The sequence below is a fragment of the Vicia villosa genome, linkage group LG1 (genome assembly GCF_029867415.1).
Source record: "Vicia villosa cultivar HV-30 ecotype Madison, WI linkage group LG1, Vvil1.0, whole genome shotgun sequence".
In the NCBI taxonomy this organism is placed as follows: Eukaryota; Viridiplantae; Streptophyta; class Magnoliopsida; order Fabales; family Fabaceae; genus Vicia; species Vicia villosa.
In genome coordinates this window covers 210,644,054-210,669,585 of record NC_081180.1, presented here as the reverse complement: position 1 = coordinate 210,669,585, position 25,532 = coordinate 210,644,054, and the positions used below count along the sequence as shown (strand labels likewise).

Below are 25,532 nucleotides of genomic sequence, written 5' to 3'. Positions count from 1 at the left end.
CAGTCCAGATGCATGCGGAAAGTAAATATGATATGCATGCGAGAAATAAACATGATGTGCAAGCATATATACAAATGATGTAAACGTATAAAAAAAAACAAAGAAAAACACCCAATAAAATGAAACAAACAAAGGCTAGGATCGACTCGCTAAGAATGGACCAGCACAGGTCTATCACATCCCCAGCAGAGTCGCCAGCTATCGCTACCGCGAAAAATAGAATCAGAGTCGCCACTAATATATTCATCCCATCGTGGGAAAGGAATATCAGAAACCTAACTCAGAATAAGAACGAGGTCTTTCGACCAGAGAATAGGTTACGGGAGTCGGTTACGCAAGGGGAAGGTGCTAGCACCCCTCACGCCCATCGTACTCGATGGTATCCACCTATGTTTGTTTCTATCTAAAGGGTGTCTAATGTCTAAAACTAAATGTGAATGAATGCAAAAGAAATACGGGGAAAAGAAGGAATTATTTACAAGGGTTCCCGCTTAGGCCCCGCGACCCAATGCCTACGTATCCCTTAAAAGGAATCAGAGCGACCGTAGTTCGGCTCAATAGTTTCCATTTGTTTTGTGTTTTTTAGTTGAACATAGGTTAAGGTCACAATCCACGATGCTCGACCTTTGGAGACTTATACGCCTACTTTTGGAATGGACTTAACTTGTTCTTAAGGAGAAAAGATTTTGGGTTTGTGTTTTTTATGTAACTACTTGATGAACAAAACCCAATACAAGGTTTCGCACCACTTCATCACTTTGTTTCAATTTGAGCCTTTATTAAATGTTTTAAGTGTTTTTGGTTGGGTATTTTTTAAGGGGATTTACTTTGCGATTTGAATCACATAAAAATGTATAATGATCGAGAAACAGATTAGGGAATGAATCCCACTCATTTCTATCCCATTATGTAATGTTCGAGAAACAGATTAGGGAACGAATCCCACTCATTTCTCTCCCATTAAGTAGTGTTCGAGAAACAGATTAGGGAATGAATCTCACTCATTTCTCTCCCACTAAGTGATTAAGAAATAGATTAGGGAATAAATCTCACTCATTTCTATCCCATTGTGTAATAAGGTGTGATTCGCATCTCTATTTATTAGTGTTGTAAATGTTGAAAAAGAAAAAGAATGATTAAAGGGGAACTAACCTATTCTCTAATCTAAGTTATTCTAATTCCTATTTAAGATCTAAACCAAAATCTAAGGGAGAGTTCACTAAGAAGAGAGTTGTTTAAGTTGACTAAAGTCAACTTTAACAACTAGGGGTATTTTTGGACATTTTTCAAAAAATGAAAATATTCACAAAAAGAAAGAATTAAAATCTAAACTAACTATAAAATATTCACAAGCAATTTTTTTATTCGTGGTTTAAGACTATTTTCAAAAATTAAAACTAAAAGCTATTTATTTTTTTATGCGAGAACCAATCAAAATTAAAGAAATTCAACAATTAAAATTCTAAAAAGAACTAACTATTTCTAAAATTCTAATTGGCAAGAAAAAACTATTTTGTCATCTTTTTTTTGCATGGAAATTGAATTAATAAGCAAAAAAGGTAAAAAGAAAACTATTTTTTATTTGTTTTTTGTTATTACCAGCATGGGGTGGATTAGCAATTTTCAAATGACTAAATTTCTAAACAACAGGCGCATGGGCCTGATCCCTAGGGGTGTGAAAATCAAAGGGCACGAAGCCCATTACCAAAATGTGGTGCGCTGGTATTAGCATTGTGAGTGTATGGTCAGCAAATCAGCCCTAAGCCTATTTAGTTCACGGCCCAAAGTTCCTCTTCAGATTATTTACCAATTCCTCATTTTGTTCTCATTATGTGTTATCATATGGTCTCAGCATTAAAATGTGACGTAGCACAAGACAAATCAATAATATCAATTGGTCAAAAGAATTTTAATCACTAAATGACAAAAAACTAAGACCCAACCAATCACACAGCAACACATCACAACCAATCGTTAAAATGGAGATAAAATCAGAAATGAAATGGTAACAACACCCAACGCATGCCTGCCACGTGCACAACTGGATACAACAAACTTCACCCACCCAGACGCCGGAGCTAGGGCTCCAGTCGTCTTCTCCGGTAGAGCCTCGTCGAAGCAACCACAAATATGCCCAGAAACGTTCGAGACTAACACCTTCTTACTCGGTTTTTCATGGTAAGCACGAATCCGAGTCCCAAATTCACTAAATCTTCCTCCAAAATGCTAACCGAATGGAATCTTAAAACCCTAACTTTCAACATCTTGAATAAAATTCATTCTAATCACAGGTACACGTTCATGTTAGCTCGCTGAGTTTAAGTACGTAATTTTAACAAGCAAATACACACTACCACGTGCTAACTGAATTCAATCACAAGAATCAAAGTTCCATACACAGACTTGCATCGCACACACCAATATATATTTTGTCTATCAATCTAAATATGCTGAGAAGGTTTCAAGGCTTACCTGAATGATTCTCGGATTGAAGAAGATTAAATAAACTCCGTGGATCTGGAAGCTCTTGGTGAAGACGATGATGATAATGCAACCACTTGAAATGCTTCTTCAATCTGAGAAATAAACTCAGTTCTTTGTAGCGGCCTTTGGAGTCTGAACAGAGATGATTCTTGCTTGCCACAAACAATGATGAAGCTAGGTGAAGAGATGATGATGATGCCGTTGCAATGGAAGAGAGGAACTCGAGGTGACTGGTTGGAGATCAATGAAGGTTGAGATATGGATGATGAAGATCCATGGAGATTGAGTGAGAAGGTGATGATGATCACAGTTGGAAACCGTTATGGTTGTTAGGATCTGTTAGAGAAACGGTTACATGGAGAGAGAGAGAGAGAGAGAGAGAGAGAGAGAGAGAGAGAGAGAGAGAGAGAGAGAGAGGAGAGATATGAGAGGAGAGTGTGAAACTGAGAAAAGAAAAAAATGAATAATGTATGCTGGATTGGTGAAGGGTTTTGAGTTATATAGTGTGAGGTGCATTGTTGGTTGTGGTGGAGTAGCAAATAGCTTATAATTTCTTCTCAACACTTAGTGAACAAGTTTTTCTATTTGTGGTAAGCTTCAATATGCCTTTCAAACGTTCAGGATCATGCATGGGCTTTTATGGTAATAGTGATGATGAATGGTTGTGTTCTTGGCCACAAGTGTTTTGCATTGCTGACCTGGTATTTCTTCATGCAGCAAATGGCTAATATGCTTCCTCCAAGTACTCATATCTCAACGCATACTCCATCATTCACCTCAAACTCGTGCTCCCATTAAAGAGGCCATGGTATAGACCAAGCTTCCTGTTAGAATTGTTTTGAGAAGATGATTGGAACTCATTCAATATGCCTTAGAACTTGGAGGTACACACTTGTATGGATGTTTGGGCGCATAACCTAAGACCTGGCCTGACTTTCTTGCTAGAACGGACCTTTGTGAGGGCACTACTTTAAGACTCCACATCTCAATAATCCTTTGACCAAAATCAAAGATCTTCAGCTTATTGGATAGAGGGAATTACAAGGAAGAATTTGGTATCAAGCTTGATCCCATTGGAGACTTAGAGACCTCTAAAATTGGTGTTTAAAATGGCACGCCAGGTGCTTGATCAAATGTTGCGTGCATGCCCTGGATCTGTGCCCATGTCTTGGTCAAAATGTGACTTGGTGAAGTCATGACTTTAAGGCTCCATAAATGATTGAATACCCAACCAAATTGCTTGATTTTTGTCTCATTGCATAGAGTGCATGGGGGATAAGAGATTCATACCAAGTTTGTGTTTTATGAACCTTTATATTTCTCTAAAATCAATCCCAAAGTAAGCACACCACGTGCTTGATGAAATGTGTCACGCTGCCCAGAAATTTGCCTTGCAATTTATCCTGCTTCAAATGAAAAGTCCCAACTTCACATCTTAATAACTCTTCAACCAAGCTTCAAATGAAAAGCGTCCAACTACAAAATTGTTCTTCTCCATGAGAGGAACAACTTTGGTGTTAGAAATTCCTCCAAAAATTGTCATTTTCCACGTGTAAACTGGTGGTGAAGTGGACTGATCATCAAACTTTTAAGAGCCAAAAATATTTCTAAGTATAAAACTCTCCATTTTTTATTTTTTTTATATTTTTGATAACTTTTGTCAAACTCCTGATTTTACTCATTCTTTGACTTTTCTTGACCGATTTTCCACCAAAAGTCAATATTTGACAATTGACCCTGACTTTGACCCAAAAGTCAATATTTCTTGATTTTTCTGATTCTAGATGAATTTCCCGATTAATCCGTTTTCGATTCAATTCTCAAACTGCTTTCAACCAAAAAGGCTTCAATGAACATTTCTTCAAGGCAACCATACTTCATGTTCAAAATCAACTCCTGATTAAATTTTGACCAAAAAGTCAATAGGGTTGACTTTGGTCAAAAACCCTAATCTAGAAACCCTGAATTTGAGGATTGCATCTTTTGATCAAAGCCTTGAATTGGAGAGGATGAAACCCTAATTTTAGTAGAACTTCAATGGAAATGAGGCCATATAATCAGACTTCAAACCTCCTCTTATTTTGATCAGGAATTTCTTCTGCAGAAGCTCTTTTCTTATCAATTTTCTTGAACAGTAACTATGACATGGATGAATGTATTAGATGAATGACCTACATGAGATATGCACATGAATGTGATATGACAACCAATTAGGTATAAATAAGTGGGCAAATTTTGGGGTGCAACACCCTCATCCAGAAGCATGAAGCATTCAGAATGGAAGATGACGAGTCAATTGAAGCCATGTTCTCAAGATTTCAGACTCTAACTGCTGGCTTGAGAATTCTGAACAAAGGATACACAAAAGCAGATCATGTCAAGAAAATAATCAGAAGTCTACCAAGAAGATAGGGACCAATGGTTACATTGTTCAAAGTCGCAAAGAATCTTGATGATGTATCCCTTGAAGAACTCATTAGTGCATTAAGAAGTCACGAGATCGAACTAGATGGAAATGAACCTCAAAAGAAAGGTAAGACTGTCGCTCTTAAATCTATTAAATTTTTTGAAACTAACGCTTTTCAGGCTGAAGAAGAATACTCGAGTGAATCCGGATCAAAAGAAGAAGATGAGATATCTCTTCTCTCCAGAAGAATCAACCAACTCTGAAAGCATAAGCAAAGGAAGTTCAGAAATTTCAGAAGACCAGATTATAAAGGAGAATCGTCTGGATACAAGAAGACTAGCAAAAAAGGTGTTGCATGCTATGAATGTAAAGAACCAGGATACTTCAAGAATGAATGTCCCAAACTGCAAAGAGAAAGGCCAAATAAAAGATTTGAAAAGAAGAAAAGTCTGATGGCCACGTGGGATGATTCAGAATCTTCTGATGAAGAACCTAACTCTGAAGATAAACATGCAAATCTAGCATTCATGGCTACTACAGAAGATGACTCAGGATCAGATTCAAAAACGAACGAGATGTCCTTAGCAGTGAAGTTGAAACACCAGTCATGGTACCTGGACTCTGGATTCTCGCGTCACATGACAGGAAGAAAATCTATGTTCCAAAGCTTGGAACTTAAATCTGGAGGAGACGTTAGATTTGGAGGGAACCAAAAAGGAAAGATTATTGGCTTAGGAACTATCGGTAACGGTAACTCCCTCTATAACTAATGTTTTACTGGTATAAGGATTAGCTTGTAACTTGTTATCCATAAGTAAATTAAGTGACAATGGCTATGACATAATATTTAATTAAAAGTCTTGTAAGGCTGTTAGTCAGAAAGATGGACCAATCCTCTTTACTAGTAAGAGAAAGAACAACATTTATAAGATTGATCTTTTTGAACTTAAATCTCATAAAGTAACTTGTCTTATGTGTGTTAACAATGAGCAATGAGTTTGGCGCAGAAGATTGAGACATGTTATCTTGAGGAGATTATCTCAACTTAACAAACTCAATTTGGTTAGAGGTCTCCCTAATCTAAAGTTCAACTCAGATGCTCTTTGTGAAGCATGTCAGAAAGGAAAGTTTTCAAAAACTTCTTTTAAACCTAAAAATGTTGTTTCTTCCTATAGACCATTAGAACTTCTGCATATTGATCTATTTGGTCTAGTGAAAACTGCATCAATAAGTGGCAAGAAGTACGGTTTGGTTATTGTTGATGACTACAGTAGATGGGCATGGGTAAAATTCTTAAAACACAAAGATGAGTCACTTTCTGTGTTCTTTGACTTTTGTAACCAAGTCCAAATTGAAAGAGTTTAAAATCATAAAGGTTAGAAGTGATCATGGAGGAGAATTTGAGAACCATCCATTTGAGAAATTCTTCAAAGATAATGGAATCTCTCATGATTTCTCTTGTCCAAGAACTCCTCAACAAAATGGAGTTATAGAACGTAAAAACAGAACATTACAAGAAATGGCAAGGACCATGACCAATGAAACCAATATGGCTAAACATTTTTGGGCAGAAGCAATAAACACAACATGCTATGTTCAAAATAGGATCTCCATAAGACCTATTTGAAGGATAGAAAAACACTTTGAAAGGGGGGGGGGGGTTTGAATAAGTGTAGTCTTAAAAACTTGAACGATAAAAACAAATTGCACAGTTATTTTTATCCTGGTTCGTTGTTAACTAAACTACTCCAGTCCACCCCCACGGAGTGATTTACCTCACCTGAGGATTTAATCCACTAATCGCAACAGATTACAATGGTTTTCCACTTAGCCCGCGACTAAGTCTTCTAGAGTATCCTGATCACAACCTGATCACTCTAGGAACAAATGCTTAGACACAAGCTAAGACTTTCTTAGAGTATTCTGACCACCACATGATCACTCTAATTACAACTGCTTAGACACAAGCTAAGACTTCCTAGAGTATCCTGATCAACACTTGATCACTCTAGTTACTTACAAATTAATGTAATCAATTCTAAGAGTATTACAAATGCTTCTGAAAATCTATAATCACAACAGTGATATTTCTCTTAACGTTTAAGCTTAATCTCACTAATATATTACAACAGCAATGTAGTGAGCTTTGATGAAGATGAAGTTTCTGAGCTTTGAGTTGAACAGCGTTTCAGCAAGTTTTTCAGAATAAGTTCGTTCAGAATGAGTTAACCTTGCTTCTCATCAGAACTTCATATTTATAGGCACTTGAGAAGATGACCGTTGGGAGCATTTAATGCTTTGCGTATTCCGTACAGCATTGCATTTAATGTTTCACGCTTTTGTCAACTACCTCGAGCCTTGTTCACGCTGTGTCTACTGACGTTGCCTTTAATAGCTTCTAACGTTCCTTTTGTCAGTCAGCGTAGCCTACCACCTGTACTTTCTTCTGATCTGATGTTTATGTATACAACGTTTGAATATCATCAGAGTCAAACAGCTTGGTGCATAGCATCTTCTTGTCTTCTGACCTTGAAGTGCTTCTGAGCGTGATACCATGAGAACTTCAGTGCTTCTGCTTCTGATCTCAAGTTCTTCTGATGCTTCCATAGACCCATGTTCTGATTCTGCCTTGACCATCTTCTGATGTCTTGCCAGACCATGTTCTGATGTTGCATGCTGAACCTTCTGAGACAAAGCTTCTGAGCGCTGATTTGTCCATACTCTTTATGTATTTCCTGAAAGGGAAATTGCAATGTATTAGAGTACCACATTATCTCACACAAAATTCATATCCTTGTTATCATCAAAACTAAGAATATTGATCAGAATAAATCTTGTTCTAACACTATTCTTGAAAAGACTCCATATGAATTGTAGAAGAATAGAAAACCCAATATTTCTTATTTTCATCCATTTGGATGTACTTGCTATATTCTAAATACTAAAGAACACCTGAACAAGTTTGATTCTAAAGCACAAAAATGTTTCCTGCTGGGATACTGTGAATGCTCAAAAGGCTACAGAGTATACAATACAAAAACTTTAATTGTTGAAGAATCAATCAATATCAGATTTGATGATAATCTTGGCCATCAAAAGCCAAAGCAAACCGAAAATTTTGCAGATATGGAAGTACAACTCACAAATTCTGAAGATTCAGAAACTAGAGATGCTACAGGAGTGCCTCAAATCACATCAACTATGGAAAGCTTAAGAATACCTGAAGAACCCTCCCTCAGAAAATCTTCGAGACTCACTTCACATCATTCAGAAGATGTTATACTTGGAAATAAAGATGACCCATCAGAACAAGATCATTTCTTAGGAACAACGAAAATTCACTATTTGGATTAGTTTTTATGATTGAGCCTACTTCAATTGATGAAGCTCTTCAAGATACAGATTGAATTATTGCTATGCAAGAAGAACTGAATCAATTTACCAGAAATGATGTGTGGGATCCAGTTCCAAGGCCTGAAGGATTCAATATCATTGGAACAAAGTGGGTATTCAGAAACAAACTAAATGAGCAAGGTGAAGTCGTCAGAAACAAAGCACGACTGGTTGCACAAGGATATAGTCAACAGGAAGGTATTTAATATAATGAAACCTTTGCCCCAGTCTCCAGGTTAGAATATATTCGACTATTAATTGCATATGCTGCTAAATATAACATCACTTTGTATCAAATGGATGTTAAAAGTGCATTTTTAAATGGTTACATTGAAGAAGAATTGTATGTTCATCAACCCCTGACTTTGAAGACTAAAAATATCCAGAACATGTTTTTAAACTTAAAAAATCTTTATACGGATTAAAACAAGCTCCCCGGGCTTGGTATGAACGATTAAGTTCATTCCTTCTAGATAAAGATTTTACCAGAGGGAAGGTTGACACGACTCTATTTCGTAAAACATTAAAAAAATGATATTTTACTCTGTCAAATATATGTAGATGATATTATTTTTGGAAATTCTAATATCTCTTTTGGAAAAGAATTTGTTGAATCTATGCAAGCATAATTTGAAATGAGCATGATGGGAGAACTTCAATTCTTTCGGGGAATTCAAATCAATCAAACTTCTGAAGGAACTTACATACATCAAACAAAGTATGTCAAAGAACTTTTGAAGAAATTCCAGTTATCAGAAAGTAAAGAAGCAAAAACCCCAATGCATCCTACATGTATTCTAGGAAAAAACGAGATAAGTAAGAAAGTAGATCAGAAGATCTACAAAGGTATGATTGGTTCCTTACTTCATTTGACTGCATCTAGACCAGATATTCTGTTTAGTGTATCTTTTTGTGCAATATTCCAATCAGATCCTAGAGAACCTCACCTGACCGTTGTCAAGCGAATTCCGAGGTATCTGAAAGGTACTACTAATATGGGGATGTGTTACAGAAAATCCAAATATTTCAATTTAGTAGGTTATTGTGATGCCGACTTTGCTGGAGATAGAGTATAACGTAAAAGCACATCTGGAAGCTATCAGTTTCTAGGGAATATGGCTACATTTTTTTACGCTTTTTGATTTATGATAAAAAGGGGGAGAAAGAGATACATTATGATTTAATCAAACATATGAGAAAAAGATACATTCTGATCTAATGCGAAAGTGATACATTCTGATCAAATTAAACATACGAGAAGGTGATATATTCTGATATATTTTGATCTGACAGTTATTATGGAGACTTAGTCCCAACCACTTCTAACTTGTATACAAAAAGTATTTGTTTTTGAAAGAATATGCAGGAAATTCTGATTCTGAAAGACGATACTGTAGAACTTCTAAACAAGTGCGCTTTGTAAAGCTGTACCAGTGAATCTTCTAAAGAAACATACTGAAGAGTAAAATACTCAGGGAAGTTATCTTTTACATTTCTCTCTAAGTATTTATTGCAGGGGGGATTGTTTCTCTTATATACACATTTTTTGATCAGAACGTAAATGTTTTGTCATCATCAAAAAGGGGGAGATTTTTAGAACATAGTTTGGTTCTAATCTTATTTAATGTTTTGATGATAACAATTAAATAAATTTTGTATAAGTAAATATGATACTCCAATTATATATCTTTTATTTCAGAATAAGTTATAACGTATTGATCAGTGCATTTTGATGCACATTCCTCTATGGTTGTACTTATACATTTCCATGGTTTGCTTGTCTTATTTTTGTATTTTATAATGTTTTTATATTTTAATTTATTTGTATTGTTATTTGATTTTCGTATTTAATTTTCAGCTTTAGCAGTCTTCACGGAAACAATCATAACTAGAGTTCCAGGAGTCCGATTGAGGCGTTCTAATAATCGACGGAAAGCTAAGAGAAAGAGCTACAATTCTTCTGTTGGAGTCAAAGTCAGAATCGGGCTGTAGCAAGGTCAGGAAATTCGTTAAAGTTGCAGCACTAGTTTTAGTTAAGTTTCGGGTCAATTAGTTTTGGGCCTGGGTCGTATGTTTGACCCAGTTGGATTGTAAAACGGGTTGTGCTATTTCCCCTTAGGGTAGCAGCCACGAAAACGTTGTTCATCACTATTCACGAATTTGGTTTTGCTTTGTATGATCATGAGGAACTAATTCATCAAGGATCAATCTGTTGTGACTCGGTTTCCACTTTGAGGTTTTTATAATTCCAATTATTTGTTTCCTTTGAATTCTTCCTATAATTCCAATTATTTGCTTAATTTGATTGTTGCTATAGGATAGATTTCTTAAATTCGATTGTTGATTGATGATCCTGAATCAATTTCGTGTTAACATAGCTTTTATATTATCACGAACGATCAAAGTTGCGTTTACTTAATTCGTAACAGTTTTAATCCGTTTGCTTAATCCGGAATTCAGGAACATCTGCCGTATAATTTCTATTGCGCTTGTCAGTAGTTGTTATAATCGAATAGGAACGAACGAACCCGTTAGGGAATTGGGATTTTATAAGTCGATGATAAGTTGGGAGTCGATACAGTAGGTTGATTCGTTTTAGCTTAATTATTAATCACTTATTTTCATAAACAGCTTATTTCCAGAATCACTTATTTTAAGAACTTTTTATAATTAGACCACCAAACCAAACCCCCCAATTCGATTTCAGTTAGTAATAACCAAGAGTCCTTGAGAGACGATATTCGAGTTACCGTTACCGTCGTACTACAGTTTTATAAATTAACTTGTTTTTGACCCGCGCGCGACAGCGGATCAATGCTGAAGATCAAGCAAAACAAGCACCATCAGAACTTAGACTACATACAATGCTGAAATGAACAATATAAAGAAAAGTCACGCCGAAGTCTAAAAGAAGTTCTAATGAAGAAACTTCTTAAAGCACCAACCACTGAAGCATAATTCTAATAGATGTTATTTCTACAAAGTCAGAAAGAAGTTTTCTTGAAGAAATACAAGATAAAATACTCTGACAGAAGAAAGATTACTGTTGGAGACATAATGATTATTAACGGATAAAAGCAGATTTAGTAACAAGTCTCAAGAAGCGTGGAAAGCAAGTTTATCCAAGATAACACGCAAACATGAAAGGCTAAGCTAGCCTATTATCCAGCATTGGACGAAATCTTCAAAATGCTATAAATAGAAGATCATTTTGAAAAAGAAAGCGACACATGAGAAAACACAAGAGAGCTCATACATGATATAAACAACACAAGCGAGATACTAGTCAGCACGCTCAGAGAAAATATCTCATACTTGAACACTTATACTGAAAGAAAATATTATTGTTCAAAGTATCAGTTTAAGTTCATCTTCATTGTACTAAACTCAGTGAAAAATCACAATTGTGATATAGCTTAGATTAAGAAGCATTTAAGATCACTTGTTAGAAAATCAGTTTGTAATTGTTTCTTGAGTAACCAAGTTGTGGTTAAGATTCTCAATAAGTTAAAGTTTGTATTCCTTGAGTAACCAAGGTGTGGTTAAGATTCTCAAGAAGATGTTGGCTTTTGCCTTCGTGAATTGTTGTAATCAGTTTTTGATTAGTGGATTAAGTCCTCGACGGAGAGAGGCGAAATCACCTTGACAGGTGGACTGGAGTAGTCGAGTTATAACGAACCAGGATAAAAATACTGTGTCATTTTTATATTGCAAAAATAAACCACTTATTCAAACCCCCCATTTCTAAATGTTTTTATAACCTTCATTCGGATGCCTCAATCTTGGAGCTGCTCAATACTCAGTAAGTTATTGCATAGTTCAGGAATAAAAAATACGTCACTTACAATATGGAGATGCCCAATACTCAGTAAGTTATTGCCTTGATCCCTTCATTCTTTGCTCATGGATAAGAATACTGCTTTGGATTTGATCAACGGTTAGAGTTTCCACATTGTAAGACTCCTCAATGGAGCACACAACATATTTGAATTTTGGCACAAGAGACCTCAGAATTTTTGCAGTAATGTCATTTTCTTTCACAATCTCTCCGCAGGCTTTCATCCGTTTTTTTATGGAGAGAGCTTGTCCAAAGTATGCATTGACAGATTCCCCCTCTTTCATTTTCAGTATTTCGAACTAAGTCCTCAAAGTTTGAAGCTGAGCTCTCTTCACTCTAGTCGAACCTTTGAACTTTTGCTTCATTGAGTCCCATATATGCTTTGAGGTGTCATCATTTAGTATTGTCTCCATGATTTCTCTATCAATGGCTTGATAAAGATAATTCTTCACCTTTCTGTCCTTCAACTGCTGCTCTGCAATTGTTTTTGCCTCCTCATCAGTTGGCTCTCAATTTTGTGGACCAACAACCACTCCATCCTCGACCAAGTTTCACATTTCTTTAGATCGGAGTAAGTTCTCCATCAGCTTCACCTAATGCTCATAGAAGCCATCAAATTTAGAAATTGCTAGTTGCACAAATCTGCTGCTACTGCTACTTTCTGTCATTCTCACGAATTTTTTCTTCTCGTGTTTAGTTTCCTCAACCTCTCTTTCTCTGATCAGGCCTCTTTGACCAGACTCTAATATTTTGTTATGTGAACAAAATTCAAAATCAAACATGAATCCAATATCAAACCGATTTTTCCTATCAAACTCGAGGCACATTCGAGTGACTCTTCGCAAATGCAAATTATATATTATCATGTCTAATCTAACTTAAATTGAATTTTTGAGTTTGAACTCAACCTTAAACACACATTAATATATTAAGAAAAACTTTTTCAAAACTAAAAAAACCAAAAAAACAAGGAAATAAAATTGGTACTAATATCTTTATTTCAGTCAAAAAATTTGGTGATGACTTTTTGGCGCCCAATGAAAATAGATCCTAAATAAAAATGATAGAAAACCTTTGTTACATTTTTAAATGAGAGCAAAATCGTGACCGTGTATTGCTGTGTAACCTCCAAGAAACATAAAGTAACGGCTAATGGAGCTCCACGTCATCGATCCTCAAACAACATCACTAGCCAATGGTAACACAACAACATTCTCATATATATAAAACACCACCGCATCTCCCTTTCTCAAACACAGTTTCTCACTCTGCATCTTAATCTTCTTTCAATTTTCCAAATTTCAATTTCCCAAACAAAAATGGCACCCAAAGGAGAGAAGAAACCCGCCGAGAAGAAACCCGTGGAAGAGAAGAAATCCACCATAACCGAGAAGACTCCCGCCGAGAAAAAACCCAAGGCCGGAAAGAAACTCCCATCTAAAGACGCTGCCGCCGCCGGAGACAAAAAGAAGAAGAGAAACAAGAAAAGCGTCGAGACCTACAAGATCTACATCTTCAAGGTTCTGAAACAAGTTCACCCTGACATTGGTATCTCAAGCAAGGCCATGGGTATAATGAACAGTTTCATCAACGACATCTTTGAGAAGCTTGCTGGAGAGTCTTCGAGGCTTGCGAGGTATAACAAGAAGCCGACGATAACGTCGAGGGAGATTCAGACTGCGGTTAGGCTTGTACTTCCGGGAGAGTTGGCTAAGCATGCTGTGTCTGAGGGGACTAAAGCTGTTACCAAGTTTACAAGCGGTTAGGGTTTAACAGTGTTGTTGTTGTTTAGGGGTTCTTGTTACCTGGATCTGGCTTTAGGTTATTTTACATTTGAAGTATTTGGATCTTATTCTTATCTTTAACTTGTGTAATATGAAGTATTTGGATCTGGTGGAATTGATTATATTTGTTGTTCACATCTTTTATGCAACCATGTTATATTTGATCGGATATGTATTATAATGTTTCTTGTCCATGGCTTTTTATTCTAGTGCATCTAATCATATGACTCGTTCCTTTGATACTTGCACAATTTATATTCTTATCATGTTAATTCAAAATTTCCAAATTAATAATGCAAATACTCTCTATTACTAATGGTGGTCATATTAATATTGATTTTTAAGAAGTGAGACCTCTAAAGAAGGGTCTGAGATTTTATCGTGCCTAGTCTGTCGTCTATTTCAAAATAGACTGTCAACTAGGATAACTTAGTCGGTAGGTTTATGGTCTCGTGTCATTGGGTGGTTTGGATTGTTAGTGGTGCTATCAAATGATGGCCGGGAGCATTTTAATCAGTTTGGTGCGTTCGCTAGAAATACAGTTTTAAAAGTTAGAACAATATAGTTTGCCTACATATAGATTATTTGAAAAGCAAGAAATACATTTATTTTCAAGAACAACAAGAACAAGGCAACAACAAAGGACCAAATGTTTGAAAGAGTTCAAAGGATGTCCTGGTTCTGATTAAGCAACAATCATAAATCTCTATGATGCATACACAACATTGGCTTTTTCTTAAATAGGTTTTTGCTATTGGATCCAGGGGTGGAAGTATGGCTCAGGTGTAACTGTTGCAGGCTATTTGTGAAAAGTAGTGTAATGCAATATGTGGTCTAGTTATGATGTTAATTATTTTTATGTTGGTTGATGTTGTGGATAAAACGTGTAAGCATACACAATCAAATAAGTAGAAACTAATTAGAAATATATCAAATACACAATCAAATAAGTAGAAACTAATTAGAAATATATCAAAGGCTTGTCGGGGTGACTCTAAGTTGTGGTCCCATTTGCCACATTTGTTGGAACAGAGGAGTCTGTCACCGGGTGACTCTAAGTTGTGGCCCCATTTGCCATATTTGTTGGAACAGAGAAGTCTGTCACCTACGATACACCTGCATCTGTGTACGTCGCACGAAGGCATGCTGTAACACCCATTTTCTAACTCCAAATAATTTTAACATAATAAGAGAGTAAGATAACATGCATACAATAAAAGGTGCCACATGTCATTTTTACAACAATGAAAACCAACCAACCTTATACATAAACATACCTCTGATCATAATTATAATACATATTAAACTTCATGTTTTCTCAAATATGCATACCGCAACGAAATATTTCTTTCTCAAAAAAATTTCAATTATCACATCCCATACTACGATCATCTACCAACTTAATGACAATATCATCTCTTTAATAAGTCGTATGAATCCAAATTTCGGCACCTAGGCCATTTAACATATTATATCCAAATACAATGTCAAATAAGAGAATAATACAATATCTCAAAGCAACAAAACATGAGTTCAAATACCTCTCGTGTTACATGACCAGAGCATCGACTTTCTACCTAAAATAAGTGAAATAACCGAACAAGCTCCTCAGCTAATCCTCGTGCAAGCACAACTATTCTTCGGAACCTGCGCGATGTCGCATAGAACATCATTACAATAGAAGAGTGAAAATTCACATCATTACGAATATATAATATGAACAATGAATATAGCACACGAATATCCAACAATTCATCACACTTCATAATTATAAGAGTTCTACAATTACCACACATAACATAATTGTCATTGATTTTCAATCAAGATAGCAAGTTCCAATTATCAGATAAGCACACACTAAATTCACACACATCACATAGCAACCAATGTGACTCCAATGCAACTTAATGCGACTCATGCATGTGGTACCATTGTGAACATCCAGCTCACTTCGCGTTCGATTTATTTCTAGAATCAAAGCCACGCTCCCGATCCGAACTAGGATCCAAGCAAACAATATGAACTTATAGTTCATCGCTTCCGTTTCTACACTAGGATCAAAGCCACAACCGGAGTACAATTTCCCCACGAATGCATGTGCAACAAGACTCATAACATATGCAATTAAGATTATCACACAACCTTAATTATCCAAGCATATCACAATAATTCGCACACATCGAATTATCCACCAAAACGTTGCACAACATACATACATTATCAATAAAGCATTTCACATAGCATTTATCGATCACACATAACACATAGCATACAAGCCAATCCATGTTATCTTACACAATTCACCAAAGTCAAACATAGAAACACAAGAATTCACCAAGTCAAGTTCCACACAAAATGCCTTATAAACCTACCCAAACATGCATAGTAAATTCCAAAAAACTCTAAAAAATTGTAATAAAATATAAGCTTCGCTATTCTGAAATAATTTTGTGAAAATATTAATTTTCAATTCGGAAACCCGCGCTAAGCGCAATAACTTCTGTAATGTGGCTTGCGTGATTCTCAAGAGCGCGCTAAGTGCCCTCTACGATTTTTGGAAAAAAAACTCATTTTGACAGCACTTTCAAAAATTCATTTTAAACCAAATAAACACCTCTAAATAGCCATTAATTATACATAGATGTGTTCCTAATCATGGTTCTATCATGGGTTATCAACATAACAACATAATCATGATTACTCACTCAATTTCTATGGATTCTACATAAACCCTAACATCCAAAGTTATGAGAAATTTAAATGAAGCAACCTAACATGCAATCTATCCATTGCATAACATATACACCCATAATAAAATAGATTCTCCCTCTTACCTCTTGAATATTCTTATTCTAGGTTTTCCTTCTCTTTTCTCTATTCTCATATTCTCTTGTTCTCTTTATTATCTTTCACCAAATGAGAGTTATGAGACTAACCTAGTCTCTACTCTTACTATCTTATTTGTTTAAATTGGCTTAGTCACTCTCACCCCCTTATTACCACTACTTCTAATAATTAGACCCAATAGCTATTCATTCATTATTCTACTAATAATTCAAATAGCCCAATTAACACAATAATTAATGATCACACCAAATTAATAATTAGATAAATAATTACTACTAAAATAATTATTTAATATAAAAATCGGGATGTTACAACTCTCTCCCACTTAAAAGATTTTCGTCATAAAAAAGTACCTCAAGTGAAAAACTCCAAATAGAATCCTTCATCTGAATCTCAAGTTCCCAAGTCACGTTACCTTTGACCGGTCCTCCCCAAACCACTTTTACCAAAGCGATCTCCTTACCACGAAGTTTCTTCACTTCTCGATCTTCAATCCGCATCGGCGATGTATCAACCATCAAGTTATCTCTTACTTGCACATCATCTAATTGGACAATATGAGATGGATCTGCGTATCTCCTCAATTGAGACACATGGAATACATCATGAAGATTAGCAAGTGACAGCGGTAAAGCAATCCGATATGCCACCTCACTTACTCTCTCGGAAATCTGATATAGACTGATAAAACGCGGCGTTAACTAGGGGTGGCAAAACAGGCCCGGCCCGCGGGGAAAGCCTGTTTTACCCGCACTTTTTTGCGGAGCGGGGCAAGGTTTTAGGCCCGCTCTCTATAATGTGCCCGCCCCGCCCCGTTTTTTTGTGGGCTTTTGTTTTTTCATAGAATTTTACTATTTTTAGGCCTAAAAAGCCGAAAACCCGCGGGCTTTCCCCGCCCCGCCCTCACTTTTTTGCGGGGCGGGGCAAGGTTTTAGTCCCGCACTCTTAAAAAAGCCCGCCCCACCCCGCCCCGTTTTTTCGCGGGCTTTTGCGGGGTGTGCCTAAACGGAGCGGGCATGCCCGTTTGCCACCCCTAGCGTTAACTTACGCGATTCCAAAGCTCTACCAACATTTGTTACCGGCGTAACTCGAAGAAACACATGACCATCCTTCTCAAACTCAAGTGTTTTCCCCATCTTGTCATGGTAACTATTTTAACGACTCTGAGAAGTCTTCACCTTCTCTTGAATCATCTTAATCTTGTCTGTAGTCTGTTGAACTATCTCAGGTCCAACTATTGCTCTCTCCACATTTATACCAACACAAAGGAGTCCTACACCTCCTAGCATACAAAGCCTCAAAAGGTGTCATTTAAATACTCGAATGGAAACTGTTATTATAAGTAAACTCAATAAAAGGCAAAAAAACTATCCCAAGAACCTCCTTGTTCCAAAACATAAGACCTCAAAAGATCCTCAAGCGACTAAATCGTCCTCTCAGCCTGACCATCAGTTTGCGGATGATAAGCAGAACTCAAACACAACTTAGTACCCAAAACACTTTGCAAACCTTTCCAAAATCTCGAAGTAAACCTTGGATCCCTATCGGAAACAATACTCGACGGAATACCATTGCAAACAAACAATCATCTCAATGTATAGCTTTGCAAGTCTCTCCATCGAATAATTCATCCTTATCGGAATAAAGTGAGCAGATTTCATCAATCTATCCACAATAACCCAAATAGCTTCACAATTACTTAACATTCTCGGCAAACTCGAAACAAAATCCAACGAGATACTATCCCACTTCCACTCAGGAATGGATAACGATTGCAACAAACCGAATGGTTTCTGATGTTCAATCTTTGACTTTTGACAAGTCAAACAAGAATACACAAATTTCGCAATATCCTACTTCATACCTTGCCACCAAAATAACTTTCTCAAATCTTAATATATTTTAGTTGCTCCAAAATGAATACTCAAAACACTTTGATGTCCTTCATCCAAAATCCTCTTCTTCAAATCCGATACATGTATGTGGCGCAAAAGCACGTATGAAAAACTTGTTTTTATAGATCAAAGAATTACTTGAGAAAGGAAAAATGCATACGTTCTTATAATCCAGATCACATGTATGCGGCGCAAAAGCGTGTATGAAAACTTTGTTCCACTTGATGAACCATGGATTAAATTAAAACAATTGATGGTATACTTAAACTCTAAAGCTCATTTGTTTTTTTTTTATTGTTAACAATTACATTAATTAACGATGAATGTTTTATCTTTATGAGCCTTATTCACCATTAATTAATGATGAATGTTTTATCCTGAACTACATTAATGAATAAGAATTACAATGACCTTTAATTTTCCAACTGCATTAGAAACTTTGATGAACAATTGCACAACCATGATATATTAAATTGAATACAAATAAAAACTGAGAAAAGACATACAAATAGTCAAAAGCTACTAACACTGCTAAAATCCCAACCCAATACCCTCAGTTGGTTCTTTGGCAAATTCCAATCTCTTAACAGGATCATGAAGGACAATGAAATGGTTATTGTGGTTGTAATTATCAGTACCAATTGTATTTTTCCTAGAAAATGAGCAGAGGTTAACAGTTTGAAGATATTCAAGGATTTAAGTGGCCTGGAAGAGTAGACAATAGTCAATGAATTCTATGGTCTTCGAGAAATAAGGCAAGGTCCATGAATCACTCCTTGATTTTGGGAGTAATTCAGTATTATAATCAAGAATAGAATAGCCTTGCAATAGTCCCTTCCATGTCTTTCGCCACACACGCCATAAGGCCTATTTCTGACCCATGTTGCAGTCACTTTAATGGCTAGCGGGGCGGGTAAATTACTAAAGAGAATTGCGAGCTCTAATTATAGTTGAAATTGAAACCCTTAATTTTGTAAATGAACTGTGATGCATTTCATGAGCATTGATTCCCGCCATTGGTGAACAAATGTTGTGTAGCAGGCTGGCTAGCCAAGGAGTTCACATGGATATTGTCGCCTTTTTTGAGGGTGGCGTTAGAATTGTTATGATTTTGAGCTTCTTCTTTATATTGATAAAGCGACCTTAACTTCCCCTTGCCTTTCTCAAATCAAGTAAGTGACAAAGATTTGGGAAGACATGATTGTAAGAAGTGAATGTTACGGCTGTGACTATGATCAAAATTCTACACAAATGCCAACAAGTGTAATTTTGTAGATACATCTGTACCAGTCACTTATGATTTTTCTAAAATAAGGAAATGCCATGCCAACCGCCGAAGCTCCCATACCATCAAGATGCAGGTCTCCAAATTATATGACTGCATCCAACCAAAACCAAATTAAAAATAGTAACATTAATTGCAAGGTTAAGAGAATAAAATAAACATATTAGGCTTGTTCTACAATAACTACTGTTAGAAACAGGTGGGCTGACAGCACGTAAAGTTGCATCTGAATGCCATACATCCTAACATATCTCATATGCTTGAGTACCAATCCAGACAACGTAATCTTTAAACTTTTTTTTTATCTTCATTGGTTCTGATATTTACCATAGAATCAATTAGTGTCAAATTTGGCATGGTATTATATACATTTTCAATAACCAAGAAAAGTAAGACCATAAAAGCATGCTTATGTGACCCATAAACCAGAATCCATATTTAGATCCCACACCTTCTCCAATCTAACAAAAAAGCTGTTACTTTCTGTTATGTATGAGAACAAGATGATGATCGGATAAGCTGATCGGAGTATTCTGTTGCGGCGGAGCTTTGGTTCCGTTGCGGTGGATGGAGCTAACCTGCAAGGTTAGCACTCCAACGTTCAAGTTAGTGTATGAAATGAATAGGGAATTTCAAATGCGGAAGAATTTACCTGAAAAACGGCGCGCTTTGCTTTCTTTTATAAAGGGGTTTGTTTGTGACTGAAATGTGAAGGGAGGGCGAGAAAGAAATTAATCTATACTTACTATGTTTTGCTTCTCTTGGGTATTGGGCATTGCTCCTTACTAGGCCTTGGGGACCGGCGGACCAATTTTCGTTATCCAACCAACCAAACAAGTACACAAAAAAGACAACAAAACAAAGCCTTTACTGTTATTTTAACATTAAATTGAATCTTTTATCGGTTTTGACTAATAGACTAGTGGTTATAAAACTGGACAACATAAACATCTGCGGTTATTCAGCATAACTAGATGATTGCAATGACAGAAGCATAGTTCTTTAATATTTCACTAAAAAAATCACTTTAAACATGATACAAATAGGCATGTAATCCAATTCTTGGTGTAACACATATTGACAGCGAATAAGGAAGAAATAAACAAAAGGGCAGGTTTGCAAACAAAGTCAGAGCATCTATATGTTTTATGTAGAACCTATACCAACAAACAAAACTCCAAGACACATGTATCATAGGTAATAGCAACAGAAAAAAAAACTCATCTTATAGGAATCTCGAGGGGTTGAAGGAATGAGTGGTAATCTAGCAAATCAAACCTAAACATGGAAAATCACAAAAAGAAAAGAAACATTAATTACAAAAAGAAATTTGGCATGGTATTATATATAATTTCAATAACCAAGAAAATAAATAACAGGTAAGAATCATTAAAGTATGCTCACATGACCCATAAGGTAGGATCCATATTTAGATCCCACACCTTCTCCATTTTAACAGAATAGTTGTTACTTTCCAAAGCTAACATTAAATTGAATCTTTTATAGTCCTTGCCTAATAGACTAGTGCAGGACAACATAAACATCTACGGTTATTCAGCATCTGTTTCCAACTATAAAACTGGATAATTGCAAGAACAGAAGCATACTTCTAAATATTGATAAACAAAATCACTTTAAACAAACATCTAAGGTGTAACACATATTGACACACAATAAGGAAAAGATGGACAAAAAACAGGTTTGCACACAAAGACAGAGCAGTTTTATGTAGATCCTTGAGTAACAACAATTGTAATAAAGTAAAACATGAATAACAATTGCCCTTTTTAAATTGTCATTCAGCCTTTCACCCTTTCCCACAACCTTATAAAATCTTGCCCCTCAATAAAAAGTTCAAAGCTCAACAACAGCCTAATTTGAAACAATAAACCAAGTGCCAAATCACAAGTTTTTCATTTAAAAAGTCATATTAAATGTGGATCATGAAACACCCAAGTTTTTCAAATAATACCACCCAAAGCTATACATTCTTCAAATAAGTTTTATGTAGAAGCATAGTTCTAAGTATTCACAAATAAAATAACCTATAACCTTAAACATCTGCAGTATTGACACAAAGAATAAGGAAATGATAGATAAAAGAACAGGTTTTCACATAAAGACAGTGACAAACAAGTAGTAGTATCAATGTATGGAAATTAAACATTGGCGCGACAGAGAGGACAGGTTTTTCGAATGTTAATCCATTTTTGAATGCAGTGAGTATGAAAAATATGAGAGCAGCGCAACCCAATCGGAGCGGAAGAAGCATTAGACAAGTCAACAAGACAAATGGAACAGATGGATTCTGCATCTCCTGTTGATGTTGTAACATGTTCTTGAACACCCATCACCACAGCAGCAGCACCGATGACAGGGGAAGAAGCTCTAGTACCATTGTTGTGGTGCTGGTGGCGGTGACGATTAAATGACCTTGATCTTCTTGGAATGTTGTTGGCCATAGAAGAATCATAGAGAAGAGTTTCATCTACCATAGAGACGGTTGGTCTTGATGAAACGTTGTTGCGGTTGTGAGACATTAATCTTGTTGGAACATTGTTGTGGTTGTGAGACGAAGAAGAAGAAGGTGTTGTTGTTGTTGTTGGGTGGGGGTAGTGAGACATGGTACGAGAATCAAAGAGAACAAACACAGGCAACATGTTGTTCTGGGTACGAGGAAGTTCTTGACCTAAATCCAAGACAGCAACATCATCAACAATTGAAAGCGGTATCAACATTCTTGTTACTGCACAAATGATGGAAGAGAGAATTTTTGAGAGAGAGAGAGAGAGAGAGAGAGAGAGAGAGAGAGAGATAGAGTGTGGAGCAAGATAGAATGAATGTTAAGAGTGATAGCGCCAATCGTTATTTATAGAAGTTATTTTTTGTGACCGTTGTGGGAATAAATAAAATCCTAAAATCTTTTAAGGATTTGTGTCATTAATGAAAAGGATTCTTAAGATTGGTCATTAATGAAGCAAATAAGGATGTCTTGTGTCACAAGTTTCATTCTAAACTTTGGGCCTCATCTTCAAGTAACTATCTCGCACCCCTGAAATTAAACATTATCCCATAATTTTATACAAATACTTATTTTGTTATTCAAGTAAAAAAATTATATTTTTTAGTTTTTTTTTTTATTTTAATTTTTACATTTTATATCGATAGAAAATTCTAATTTTGAGAAAACCTATGATTTTATATTGGATCTTTTATTATTCAATGTAAAATCAAATTTTAGAAACATCTTTAGTTTAATACTGAATTTTGGAAAGATTCGGTTGTAATTCAATCTAATTTTTGGGCCTCATCTATATCTATTAGCCCAAATAAAAAGTCAAGAAATAGTAGGAGAATTATATTTGGCACTTTTAAGAATTAAACATGACACCCTCACACTTTGGATAAAATTATTAAAATATTCTTTTAACAAAAAAAATTAAAATTGTAAAAGTAAAATCAAATATTTTGATTTATAAAGAATTTCAAATAACTAGCCCTTTTCTAATTTTTTTTCCGTCATAAGGTACACCTAAGTGAGTCATGTGTGGTCGTCAATAATGATGACAAACCATTTTGATCCAGTAACACTGTTGACCTGTGATGGTCCACATACATCCCTATGAATAAGAGAAAATGGTTGGGAGGGTTTATAGAATTGCGGTGAATGGATGTGTATGTTTTGACAAGTGGCAAATTTCACATTAAAATTTGTTCTGATAATTATTATTTTATTCTTTCATCCCTGCATCTTTAAGTGAAAGATTGATGTTCAGTTGATGTTCATTATTTGCTTCTCTACTCCTTAGTAGAAGTTGGTAGCCTGTCTCTATAGTAAACGTCGTTGCGTATCCACGGTAAACATTTCCCGAAGAGAAGGTGGATTCCTCTCCTCCGTGGACTTGCTTTTTTTTCCTGCTATTCCTTTTTCTCAGTTAAAACTTTTCATGATACTCCCCTATGAGAATCCTTGTATCCTGTTTATCCCTTGTGATGCCTTTTACCACATTACTCTTTGTCTGCACTCATATTAGATAAGACCTTTTACGGGATCTTAGGCCTAAAATTGGGTTTTATATTAATATTTAAGTCTCTTTGACCACGTTGAGACAAAGATTTCTATATTTGTATCTTCGAATAAGAGAAATTTAAATATGGGCATCTGTCATACCCTAATTTTTGACCCAGCATCCCACACCATGTGCATATTTAATTAAGTCTTTTGACTTCATCAATCACACATAGCATAGGTTTCATCTGATTATTGCACACAAGTTGGTGCTTGGGAAATTTCATTGATATGAGCATAAAAGGGTCTAAACCACAGGTATCTTGTGATTTGGGTTTTCATCATCTAAAGAGGTCCTCATCTTCATCAACGTCTCACTGCATTAGGTCCTCATCTTTGAGAAGCTTGCTGGAGAGTCTTTGAGGCTTACGAGGTACAACAAGAAGCCGACGATTAATTAGAGGGGGATTCAGACGGCGGTCAGACTTGTTCTCACTGGAGAGTTGGCTAAGCATGCTGTGTTTTAGGGTACTAAAGCTGTAACCAAGTTTACAAGTGGTTAGGGTCTTAACAACGGTGTTGTTGTTTATGTGTTCTTGTTTACTAAAATCTTTTTCTTATCTTTAACTTGTAAGATGAAGTATTTGGATCGGGTAGTTCCTTTGTGCATTGAAAAATGGTGGAATTGATTATATTTAGTCTTCTCATGTTTTCTTCATAATGTTCATGTGCTTCGTTTTTATTTATATTTGTTCGTTCTGGTTGATACTTGTATAAATCTAATTTCAGTTTGGTCCAATTTCATTCCTGGTTCAATTTTTTTAATCTCATTTGTTGCTACTGTTTGAGAATTTTATAATTACTGTATGAAAGAACTCCATATTATATTTTCATGCCCCGCATGTCATATGTTTTTCGATTATCATATTTTTAGACAAAAATAACTAAAATGAAAAGTTTATAGTTATGGAACCAAAATAAGTATTTTACCAAAGAATTATATTAACTCAAAAAAATCAAAAGAGTAGAAGGTGATCAAATGATCCAACCCTCAAACAAGACAAAATAAACCTATAGCATCAACTTTGCAATATGCTTCCTTATCTTTTTAGAATTCCAAACTCTATACACTATACTTTCTATAATACTATCATGTGTATTGCTATGTGTATTATTGCCAAAAACCATACTATTTATATAGTTAAAAATCCCATAAAGTGTTTCAGTGAAAGCTAACTTCATGATGCTTGCTCTCTAGCCTTTCTTCGAGGAATAGTCCAAGATCCAGTTCAACTCCTCATGCCAATCGTTGGGCTTATGGTGCACCTCCAGCCCGACAAATACATGCTCCCATATTTTGAGAGTAAAAGGGAAAATTTTTATACGCTCATATGACTTTTCATGGACCCCTGGTAAAAATTTCAAAATATCCTTATATTTCGGATATGCATATCCGAAGTCACATTTTTTTTTGGAAAAAGGATGGCTTCAGAGATGCATATCCAATTTTTGGTGTTGGGATTTTTCGGATATGCATATCCGAAATAACCCAATATTCATTAAAAAATTAAAATCAAGGTAAATCAATAT

The 25,532-nt window shown here is 35.7% G+C and overlaps 2 protein-coding genes across 2 annotated transcripts; one reads left to right on the top strand and one right to left on the bottom strand.

The window, feature by feature from the left end:
• The first annotated feature begins 13,368 nt into the window (after positions 1–13,368).
• LOC131622239 (probable histone H2B.1) lies at positions 13,369–14,075 on the top strand. Its single transcript, XM_058893269.1, has one exon. The coding sequence runs from the start codon at positions 13,442–13,444 to the stop codon at positions 13,886–13,888; it is 447 nt and encodes a 148-aa protein (XP_058749252.1). The 5' UTR covers positions 13,369–13,441; the 3' UTR covers positions 13,889–14,075.
• An 8,017-nt stretch (positions 14,076–22,092) lies between these two features.
• LOC131594381 (RING-H2 finger protein ATL32-like) lies at positions 22,093–22,671 on the bottom strand. The gene has a single exon (XM_058866501.1). It carries the CDS (start codon positions 22,669–22,671, stop codon positions 22,093–22,095), a length of 579 nt encoding a protein of 192 aa, XP_058722484.1.
• Positions 22,672–25,532: the final 2,861 nt, after the last annotated feature.

Coding starts and splice junctions, on each gene's coding strand:
- LOC131622239 (XM_058893269.1), top strand. CDS start 13,442: ATGGCACCCAAAGGAGAGAAGAAACCCGCCGAGAAGAAACCCGTGGAA.
- LOC131594381 (XM_058866501.1), bottom strand. CDS start 22,671: ATGTTGATACCGCTTTCAATTGTTGATGATGTTGCTGTCTTGGATTTA.